We start from the raw sequence: 11,174 nt of genomic DNA, 5'->3' as shown, positions 1-11,174 counted from the left end.
ACCTCCTTGAAGCAGAAAAGAATACCCTAAAAGTCCCACCCATTTTGAGGCACTTAACTGACAGTGACCACCCTCCACACCTCTCCCTCAACCTCTGAACAACAAGGTGACCAAAAAATCACCTCCCCCCAACTGGGTCCTTAAATCTCAGCCCCAAAGATTAGTACTGTGTACAGTCTCAGCCAAAAGAATGCATTTTCCCAAAAGTGATCACTGTCAAAAGGGTAAAAACAATCAGTAAGAAATAGCTAACCTGGTTTGCATGTACCAAAGGGCACTGGAAACTTAAGTATTTTACAATGGAACACCATCCTACCTTAGGGGAACCAGCAAGACACTGCCTTGCAATCACATGATCACACAATACCAATCAATTAGCTACACACGGATTTTACATTTTCGAGTTAAATAAAAGTTGCAGCAAGATCCCTATGGCAAATAAAAGTTGCAATGTGGATTCCAGATACCTCTAGGGTATAAAGCCAGAACAAATTCCCATGCAAATGGATAGAACTGTTGCAATGGACACACCTGCATTGCAATGATAGGAGGTAGGGCCTGCCTCATGGATGGTCTCTGTAGATTCTCACTGCTCTCCCTTAGCCCACATACTAGGCCTACTGTAAATTTCAAATGAAGGAATGCATCCTGGCACTGAAAGAGAGTTATCTGGGGCAGCCTCTTGCAAGCCCCAGACAAGTAGGTACGATAGTCACACTGTATAGCTGGAGTACATCTAAACCACAGGTGAGGGGCATTAGCCTCATCCTGGATTGAGGGCTCCAGCAACAACAGGTTGTAAGGAATAAAATGACTCCCATGTGTAGGCCTGGTGCAGGTGAATCAAGGGAGCAAATGGGTGATCACCAAGACACAGAAACACTAGCAGGGGTCCTCTAACTTTTTAAGCAGGGGGCCAGTTCACTGTCCTTCAGACGGTTGGAGGGTCAGACTGTGGCCCCGGGATGAGTCGGCTGCTAAGCAGAACAGACAGCAGAGGAAAAACACCCAGCAGGCCAGATAAATGTCCTAGGCGGGCCGCATGTGTTTGAGGACCCCTGCACTAGTGTCTAAGTCAAGTGCCACGATGAAAGCACACAGCTTAGGCACATTGCATTTAAACAGAGCAGTGCAAAATGACACAGTTACTATGAAACAAAAATGGGAGTTGGAGGCGGTGAGGGGTGGGGAGAAGAAGGAAATTAAAGGGATTCTCATTTTTATGTTGAATTGGTTTTTAAGCCAGCCTAGTCCACTATTCTGTGAAAATGTACTTGGAAATAAGTTTTTTGGTACCTATCAGACAACTACATTCCTACAATGGCAACAGGATAACATACAACATAGAACTTGGAACAATGTCTTTTACTTCTCCCCAAAGCAAACATGGATGGGTGAGGTTTACTTAGTTAATGTGATTCACCATCAGATCCCCTGTCCTGAGGGGGAGATGGTTTCTTGCAGAACGAGGTGAAGGAGGTGGTTCTGCTCTGGAGTCAACAGTGGCCACATGTCCACCTGCAGCGCCTTGATGGCTTCTGTGTCTTTCTCCTGGGTAGCCATGACCAGGGACTGGAGGAGCAGAAAGAGCTCCTCGGGCAGCTGGCCTCCGCTTTCCTGCCCGTGGCTGTCAAAAGCCTCCCAGGAGTACTTCTCCAGGGTCTGGGCGTGCTCTGGCAACAACTTGGCAGGCGGCGGCTGCAGTAACAGCAGCAGCAGCACGCGAGACACCTCGCAGCGGACCACCAAGTCCGAGAAGGCGCCCAGGGCAGCGGGCGAAGGCGCCGCAGAACCGGCGTTCGGAGGGAGCTGCACAGCGGGCACCGTTTGTGTAGCGCAGAGCGCAGGCTGAGGCCCTCGTGGCGGCGAGGGAGGCGGCGGCAGCTGCACGGGGTGGCTGCCGTGCTCCCGCGCCAGGCGCTGCATGTGTGTGAAGACCGCCAAGGCGCCGTTGTAGTCGCGCGCCAGCAGCTGGCAGGAGGCGGCCTCGCCGAGCGCCTGCAGCGCAGCCAGGGGCAGCTGGGGCAGCTGGAGCTGGGAGGCGCGCTGGAAGTGGCCGGCGGCGGCGGCCGGCTGGCCCAGGTCGCGCAGGGCCGTGGCCAGCTCCAGGCACAGGGCGGCAGCGGCGGCCGGCTGGCCGAGCTCCAGGTGCAGACGGACAGCGGCGCCCAGGGCACTGGCGGCGGCTTGCAGCGGCTCCCCGTAGGCGGCGGGGCAGACCAGGCGCTGGCGCGCGTCGCGTTCCTGCTGCAGAAAGAGGCGCGCGGCCTCGGTGAGGGCCAGCGCCTCGCCGGGCCCGTGGAAAAGCGCCTGCTGGCAGCGCGCCACGGCCAGCTGGCACCAGGCCGCGTATGGCAGGCACTCCTGGGCGCGCAGCTCGCGGCCCAGCTGGCCGAACTGCTCGCCGGCTTCCGCCACGTTCGGCTTCCGCAGAAAACGCTTCTTCAGCTTGTTGGACACCAGCCGGTACCGGGCCAAGAAGTCCCCAGCCTCGGGCCCCGGGCTTGCACCCCCACCCAGACCAGCGGCCGCCGCCGCTGCCATGGCGGCCGCCATGGTCGCCGCCCCAAGCACTTCCGGACGCACTGACGCAGCCAGTGGACGTAGCGGCGCCCTCGGTGGGCTGCGACGTGCCCTGCGTCTCCCCGCGCCGGGGCCCGGGAGCGCGCGCCCGCCCCGTCGCCCTGGTGATATGCAAAGAGCGGGGGTCGAAGGCGGGGCGACCTGGTCGTGAGCTGCGTATGCAAATCGAGGGCCTTGGGGCGGAGCCTGGCCGACGACGCGTCCGTCCGCCAATCTCCAAAAGAGGGTCTTGGCCGGCAGGTGGGGCCAGGTCTTTCGCCAGCTGTTGCTAGGTTACCGCTTGTTTCTCTCTGTTGCTAAGAGCGTCTCATAGCATCTCTGGAGGCGGCCAACTCAACTCGAGACCCTGCCTGACCCCCTACCTAGTCCGTGTTTGTGTGTTTCTGGGCTGTGTGGTCATTACTCCTCCTGCCTGGGCAAAGCCCTTAACCCACTGGAGCGCACGCCGACCGCTCCGTCCACCTGTCCACCCCTGTCCTGGCAGCCTTTCCAGGTCCGTCCCATCACCGCAGCATTCTGGCGCCTTGGCCAGGCAGGCCCCGACCTGCTCAGCGCTGACGGTGACAGCGGAGTCCGCGGTCGCCCCACCCCACTCAGCCCCTCCCCCAGGGCCACCTTGCACTGCCAATGGGGGACACTGCTCCTCGGCGCCACAGCCGAGTCCCACCGCGCCCCGGCCGCCCGCCCCTCCCTGCGGCTACGGCAGCCCATAACCCTGTGCGACGCAAAGTGACTCCAGCACACGCGTGAGGTTCTGCAAACATTTAATGAAACTCGCTGAGGGTGGGCAGAGAGGGGGAGACGTTGGCGTCGGGAGGGCGGACGGTCAGAGTCTGGACGGCAGCTGGAAGGACGAACGGTCAGCTGGGAGGATGGATGTCATGCGGAAGGACGGACAGCAGCTGGGCAGCTGGGCAGCTGGGCAGACAGATGGGCAGCCTGGCGGACGCAAGGCCTGACAAGGCTCAGGAGCCAAGGCCGGCAGCTACTACTGCCCCGGGGCGACCTGAGAGATGGTGGTGCTCCCGAACAAGCCGCTGAGCAGAGAGTTGTTGTGGACCGCCATGTCCACCAGCTCCGAGGTGATGCGCCTCCGGCCGTAGTTCTTAGTTCTGGGCCTCGTTGCCCGCCAGCTCCAGAACCTTGGCTGTCAGGTACTGGATGATGGCAGTGATGAAAACCCGAGCAGAGGCGCTCAGCCGCTGGGAATAGTGGCCCTTCTGCAGAAGGCGCTCCATCTGGCTCACTGAGAACGTCAGCTGGGCTTTGGCTGAGCGCCAGCGGTGGCGACTCCGATGATGACCGGACCGCCCTCAACGGCTCTTGTTGCCCGGCATGCTGGACGTGGCCTGCGGCTTCTACCTCAGTTCAGCCTAGCTAGACTCGACGGCTCTCAGAAGCGGCTACTGGCCCTTACTCCGTATCCTCCCAACGGTGGGCCGGGCCCTCATTGGTCGGGGAGCGAGCTGCATGCACTCACGTCAGGGCGTGTCGACCGACGTCATTGCCTTCCACGTGGCCCACAGGGAGCAGGCCTGCACTGACCTGAGAGGACGCCGCGTACCCTCGTCCTTGGACCCACTCCTTGGGGGAACTCTCGCTTTCTACTGGGTGGGGACATCGTGCGAGAGATGGAGGGGGTGGGAGGAGGGTGGTGGCATTAAATGCGTTCACTGCAATGGCGTTGGTAGCCATTGCAGCCACATAGTTCCAAAACATTTTCAGCACGTCCCAAAGAAGCCCCTGTGCCCATTAAGCAACCACTTGCCATGCCCCACCCCACCCCACCACACACATCACCACCACCCACACTCCCCCTAGTCCCTGGCTACCACTATCTGCTTTCTGTCCACAGAGGTTTCCCTATTCTAGACATTCCCTATCGATGGGATTTTAACAATAAACGCATGGCCTTTTGTGTCTGCTTTCACTTACCATGTTTTCATTATGGTTCATCCATCTGGGTTCAGTTGTATGAAACGACCACACCTTATTTATCCACTCATCAGTTGATGGGCAGTTAGGTGATTTCCACCTTTTGGCTATTGTAACAGTCATGGGCATGCCTGTACAACTTTTTGTTTGAACACATGTTTTCAACTATTTTGAGTCTACCTGTAGGAGTCAAACTGTTGGGCCATATAGTAATGCTATGTTGAACTTACTGAGGAACGACACAACTGATTTCCACAGCAGCTGTACCCTTTTGCACTCCCAACAGCAGTAAACTGCGGGGTCTAGATTTCTCCACATCCTTGGCAAAACTTGTTTTCTATTTACGTTGTTTCTTGTGTTTATAATAGCCATACCTAGCGGGTATGAAGTGCTATTTCACAGGGGTTTTCATTTGTATTCCCCAAATGGATAATGGTGTTGCTATGCTTTGAATGTGTCCCCCAAATTTTATGTGTTGGAAAGTTAATCCTCAAATTCATATGGTGATTAGAGGTGTGGCCCTTGGGAGACAATGGGGATTAGGTAGAGACCCCCACAGTGGGACTGGGGGCTTTATGAAGAGGAAGAGAGACCTGAGGGGGTACACACGCTCTTACCCTGTCACCATGTGATGCCCTCTGTCACGCTATGACCCTGCAAGAAGGCCCTCACCAGATACCAGCATCACGCTCTTGGGCCTTCCCAGCCTCCAGAACTGTAAGAAGTAAATTTCTTTTCTTTATAAATTAGGTCTCAGGTCGTCAGTTACAGGAACAGAAAACAGACTAAGACATATTTTCATGTGCTTCTTGGCACTACGTACATCTGCTTTGGAGGAATGTCTACTCAGGTCCTTGGACCACTAATTAGATTGATTGTCTTTTTGCTGTGGAGTCCTAAGACTTCTTTACATATTCTGGAAAATAGGCCCTTATTAGATTTGTGATTTGCAATTGTTTCTCCCATTCTGTGGGTTGTTCTTCAACTTTCTGGATAGAGTCCCTTGTTGCACAAAAGATTTTAATATGGATGTAGTCAAATTTGTCAAAAGAAAAATCTTGATTGCTGTAGGAGGTCTGGGTGGCTCTGCCACAACCTCTGTCCTCTTGTGACCTGTAGGTACTGGAAGATCTGTGCATAAAATGGCAGGAGATTCCAGAAGCCACGAACTGGAACTGTTGACATTCATGGATATAACCATAGAATTATCTCTGGAAGAGTGGGCATTCCTGGGCCCTGCTCAGCAGAATTTCTATAGAGATGTTAGACAACTATGGAAACCTGGTCTCCTGGGTCTTGCTGTCTCTAAGCATGATCTTAGATCACCTGTCTGGAGCAAAGGAAATAGCTCTGTAATGTGATGAGGCCTGAGACAGTTGAGGAACACCCAGCTGTGCCTTCTCATTCCACCCGAAACCATTTTCCAGAGCAGGGCATAAATATTTCTTTCCTAAAAGTGGTACTGAGGAGATAAGGAAGTTGTGGCCTTGAGAATATAAATTTAATTGAAGACTGGGAAAGTGTGGGTGAGTGTAAGAATAAGAAAGGATGTTATGATGGACTTAACCAATGTTCAAAAGCCACCCATAAGATGAGACATACCGTAGAGAGACCCTTTAAATGTAAAGAATGTGGGAGGCCTTTAACCAGTGCTCAACACATTCCTGAACATAAGATAATTGATAATGGAGAGAAAGCTTACAAGTGTAAAGAATGTGGCAAAGTCTTTAAATATCTACTAGCTTTTCTAATCATAATTCATACTGGAGAGAAACTGTGTATGTGTGAAAATTGTGGCCAAGCTTTTAATCACAAATAAAACCTTTCTAAACATAAAATAATTTATACTGCAGAGAGACCCTACAAATGTGAAAAATGTGGCAAAGTCTTTAAATATCTTCTAGCCTTTCTAATCATAACATAATTCATACTGTAGAGAAACTGTATACCTGTAAATATTTGTGGCCATGCTTTTAATCACATATCAAACTTTTCTAAACATAAAATAATTCATACTGGAGAGAGACCCTACAAATGTGAAGAAAGTGGCAAAGCCTTTAATTGGTGCTCACATCTTTCTAGTCATAACAGAATTCACACTGGAGAGAAACCCTACAAATGTGAAGAATCAGGCAAAGCCTTTTTTTTTTTTTTTGGTGCTCATACCTTAGTAATTGAAAGAAATTTCACATTGGAGAGAAACCATACAAATGTGAATGAAAGCACATGTAGTGAGAATAAAATGGAGTCAGGCAAGCAGGCTAGAGCAGACATGACACAGTTGGTCTGGTCGGTTTAGGTCCTGCCTGACCTTCACCCCCTGTCTCCCATTCTTATTGTTTTGTAAATTCAGCTCTCACCCTAAAGATGCCTACCTTGAGTAGATTAGGTGGATTGATTTAGGAGATTGTTGTAACAGGTCGCTGATTATTACTGGGAATAGAGGTTGGTGTGGTCTTTGCTTTGAACTTTTTTGTTTAAAACTGTAATTTTGGAAATGGAAGAACAGAACAGTCTTGGAGAGGCTACTCTCACTGTTCTCCAGAATCCCAGCCTTCTGACAAATAAAATTTGGTGGACCTATCCCTGTCTCTGCATATTGGCTGACAGTGACAGGCGGACAGACCCTCTTTGTCCGGTAACATGAAGACGGTGTCAAAGCCATTACTTGATGCTCAGACCTTACTAAACATAAGATAATCCATACTGAAGAGAAACGTTGCTTTTGTGAAGATTGTGGCAAAGCTTTTAACCAGTGCTCAAACCCTTATAAACATAAGATAATCCATACCAGAGAGAAACCATACAAATGTGAAGAATGTGGCAAACCCTTTACCCAGTGCTCTGAACTTACTATACATGAGAGAATTCATACCTGAGCAAAATTTTACAAATATAAAGAAAGGGGGGAAATATTTAGTAACTGTTCACGTATTACTCAACATCAGAGAGTCATACTGGGTAACAGTGGGATATTGGAATGAATTCTTTATCAATTGCTCAAGCTTTAATTACGTTCAGAGAATTTGGACTGGAGAGAAACTCTGCAAATGTAATAAATGCAAAAGAAAAAGTGTTAAAAAAAAAAAAAAGCACACCTTAGAAAAAAGCAGAGGTTATTATAAAAGATATTTTACAGATACCATAATGCTAAAAAGAAAATATTCAATAAAAAATCAAGTCTAGATAAACTTCAGGGGAGTCTCACTAGAAAGCACTAAGGCACTAATACTTTCAGACATTACTCTAAAACAGAATTGATTATATAGAGAATCATCTGAAGTTAAAATAGATAACTGATGTGTAGGTTTGCTTAAGAGGAGCAAGAGATTTGTTTTGTTTTGTTTTGGTTTGGTTTTTGTTTTTGCGAGACAGAGTCTCACTTTGTTGCCCTCAGTAGAGTGCCATGGCGTCTTAGCTCATAGCAACCTTAAACTCTTGGGCTCAAGTGATTCTCTTGCCCTAGCCTCTCAAGTAGCTGGGACTACAGGCGCCCACCACCATGCCCAGCTATTTGCAGAGATGAGGTCTCACTCTGGCTCAGGCTAACCTGTGAGCTCAGGCAATCCACCCACCTCAGCCTCCCAGAGTGCTGGGATTACAGGCGCAAGCCACCGTGACTGGCCCAAGAGATCAATTTTATGGCAAGTTATAATTACATGAAAAGTATTCTTTTTGTGATAAAAATCTTAGTTTTTCTAGAAATTTGAACATTGGTGTTATTCAACTCTCAAATTATTTGATGCTATGCCTTTGATCTTAGAGTTTCCGTGAAAGCATGAGGTCAATTATTGCTGCATCAACACTATGAAAGGTTCATTTAAATTACGTGGGTGTCATTCATAACCTCTTCCAATAAATACTGAGGACACTGAAATGTAAGATGCATAAAGAAAATCTACCCAGAGAGGCTCTTTGTTATTGACTTATGCGAGTGTCATAGGCGATGTCAAAAGTAGGTGTTCAGAGTAACATTCTTCTCCATTATAGTTAGAAACATTTTGAATTGTAGAAGCAAATTGTTTTTACCAATTTCATATTAAGGTAATAACATACAGTAGATTTTGAAATGCCTGGGGGGGGGGAAGAAAGAAATTTTGTGGCTGTGTTGAAGGAACTGCTTGCCTAACCCAAGGTCATGGAGATTTACATCTATGTTTTCTTCTAAGAGTTTTATAGTTTCCGCCCTTACATTTGTATCTGTGATCCATTTTGAGTTAATTTGTTTTTACATGGTGTTAGGTAGAGATCCAGGTTCATTCTTTTGCATGTGGCTATCTAGTTGTCTCAGCACCATTTGTTGAAGGGATTATTCTTTTCCTCATTGAATAGCCTTGGCACCCTTATTGAAAATCAACAATAGACAAATACATAGGTTTATTTCTGACTCTTAAGTTATATAACATTGACCTAATATTGTCTCCTATGATGCCAGTACCATCCTTTTTGGATTACTGTAGCTTTGTAGTAAGTTTTGAAATTGGGAAGTATGCATCCTTCAACTTTGTTCTTATTATTTAGAGATTGTTTTGGCTATCGGCTCCCTTGCATTTCCATATGAATTTTAGGATCAGCTTGTCAACTTTTACAAAGAAGGCAAAGGAGCTAAAGAAATGTCACCCCAAATATATAACTACTTGCTATAAAGAATACTTTGAGGCTCGGCGCCTATAGCTCAACCGGCTAAGGCGCCAGCCACGTACACCTAAGGTGGCGGGTTCGAATCCCCAGCCCGGACCCGCCAAACAACAACGATGGCTGCAACCAAAAAATAGCCGGGCGTTGTGGCGGGCGCCTGTGGTCCCAGCTACTTGGGAGGCAGAGGCAGGAGACTCGCTTGAGCCCAGGAGTTGGAGGTTGCTGTGAGCTGTAATGCCATGGCACTCTGCCCAGGGGGACAGCTTGAGGCTCTGTCTCAAAAAAAAAAAAAAAAAGAATACTTTGAATGAAAGGCCATTGGAAATCAGAAAGTATTTGGAAGGGGCTTTCCCGATATCTACATAAAATCTGGCTGACCTGATCAAAAGCTCAAAGTGGGGGCAACCGACTTCCTTTCCTCCCCCTGAAGGCTAGCAGACCTGCCCCAAGTTCTTTAAAACACACTACCTGTCTGTCTCTCAGGTTAATTTACAAGTCAATCCGTTTCTCCCACCTACTCATCCTCCCCAGCAACCAGTTGGTGCACTCAAACTCCACGTTCTCCCCCTTCCTTCTAAAAGGCACCTGTACCATCACTGAGACATTAAGTAATCACTCTGTGATTCTCCTCCTGAGCATGATATTTAGCAATAAACATTTCTCATATTAATCTGCCTTAATTGTGATTGATCTTTCAGCAAAAAAAATTTTTTGGGGGGAGGGCAAGTTTCCCATGAGCCCTACAATTCAACGCAGTCGGCAGGACCTCAAAGCCATTCTCTTTTCCTGAAAGTCACAGCAGGAAGATTGGAACTTGAACCAGCCGGCCACATGGTAAGATACTTTACTTATCGGTTGGACTCCTGGTTTTCCTCTCTGTGGGCTCTGGTTGAACAGATGGTAAAAGATCTTTGTCCTTTCCAAATTTAAGATTAATGAGAGAAAACTTTCTTGTGGGTGACTGGTCTTGTGAATGACTCTGATATTGGTATATTTTTTGGTACTCTGTAATGTATGAATATTCGTATTATTTGATTGTCTTTCTGTGTCATTTTGTCTCAAGAAGGTTACCATAAAGTGGAACTCGGGCCTACCTCCTCATGAGCCCGACGTTCAAACTGGCCCTGCATGCTGGCCAGTTATGAGGTTCTGACTAGTCGGGTGTCTTTTTAAGACAAACTTTGTTGCTGGTCCCTCAGAGAGATCGAATGAGGTCTCACCCTCTCATCCTGTTTTCATGTCCCTGAGTTTGCCTTGAGGCTGAGTAGGGATTCTCTCCTCAGTCTCCGCCATCCAGGGGACATGTTTTGTCGGGAACACATCAGGCATCCAGTCTGAAAAGACTGGACTCCAAGACACGTAAGACTCTAAGCAGCACGCTGTTTGTCCCGAACGTGACAAACTCTAGAGGAAGTCTTTGTGTTAAAATTTCCTATCTTGTCTATTTCTGAGAGTAAATTTATGGGAAGCTTGGAAACGGCATTTTCTACATACAGGCATTGGGCCTTCGTTGTGCCCTCTCCAGATTAACCCTGGAAAGTCATTAGCTGCGGTATCTATAAAGAAACATTGAATTAAGTCGCTCTCGGGATAAATATGCTGTTGTAATTAATGCCCCAAAGACAGATCCTTTAAATTAAAAGACTTCTGAGTTATCTTAAAAACATTTAAAGATTTCTTATTTGGAACCATTGCCTTATTTGTGTTAATGAGCAAATTAGATTAAAAGAAAGACACATAATGTTGCGGTTAGCCCTAAAAAAATTCTCTTGACAGGGCGGCACCTGTGGCACAGTGGGTGGGGCGCCAGCCCCATATACCGAGGGTTGCGGGTTCAAACCCGGCCCCAGCCAAACTGCAACAAAAAAATAGCCAGTCGTTGTGGCGGGCGCCTGTGGTCCCAGCTACTCCGGAGGCTGAGGCAGGAGCATTGCCTAAGCCCTGGAGTTGGAGGTTGCCGTGAGCTGTGTGATGCCATAGCACTCTACCGAGGGGGATAAAGTGAGAATCTGTCTCTA

At 48.5% G+C, this 11,174-nt stretch overlaps 3 protein-coding genes across 3 annotated transcripts in view; all 3 read right to left on the bottom strand.

Annotated features, from left to right (window-relative positions):
- LOC105888295 (factor VIII intron 22 protein-like) overlaps window positions 1–567 on the bottom strand; it is a 1,105-nt gene extending 538 nt beyond the window's left edge. Inside the window, 1 exon segment of the mRNA XM_023508565.1 lies at window positions 468–567. Within this exon segment, the coding sequence (XP_023364333.1) occupies window positions 468–567 (100 nt within the window).
- LOC100955832 (factor VIII intron 22 protein) overlaps window positions 1–2,573 on the bottom strand; it is a 3,217-nt gene extending 644 nt beyond the window's left edge. Inside the window, exon 1 of the mRNA XM_003802743.3 lies at window positions 1,415–2,573. Coding sequence (XP_003802791.1) covers window positions 1,426–2,556 — 1,131 coding nt within the window. The 5' untranslated portion in view covers window positions 2,557–2,573 and the 3' untranslated portion in view covers window positions 1,415–1,425. The remainder of the gene's footprint in view (window positions 1–1,414) is intronic.
- A 998-nt stretch (window positions 2,574–3,571) lies between these two features.
- LOC100960136 (histone H2A-Bbd type 2/3-like) overlaps window positions 3,572–11,174 on the bottom strand; it is a 21,036-nt gene continuing 13,433 nt past the window's right edge. The window contains 3 exon segments of the mRNA XM_023508564.1: window positions 3,572–3,694; window positions 3,696–3,921; window positions 4,064–4,256. Coding sequence (XP_023364332.1) covers window positions 3,572–3,694; window positions 3,696–3,921; window positions 4,064–4,256 — 542 coding nt within the window.

Source organism: Otolemur garnettii, unplaced genomic scaffold (assembly GCF_000181295.1).
Source record: "Otolemur garnettii isolate 467f Iridium unplaced genomic scaffold, OtoGar3 scaffold00259, whole genome shotgun sequence".
Classification (NCBI taxonomy): Eukaryota; Metazoa; Chordata; class Mammalia; order Primates; family Galagidae; genus Otolemur; species Otolemur garnettii.
Note: the sequence above shows the minus strand (reverse complement) of the source record. Positions and strands in the feature narration are given on the sequence as shown.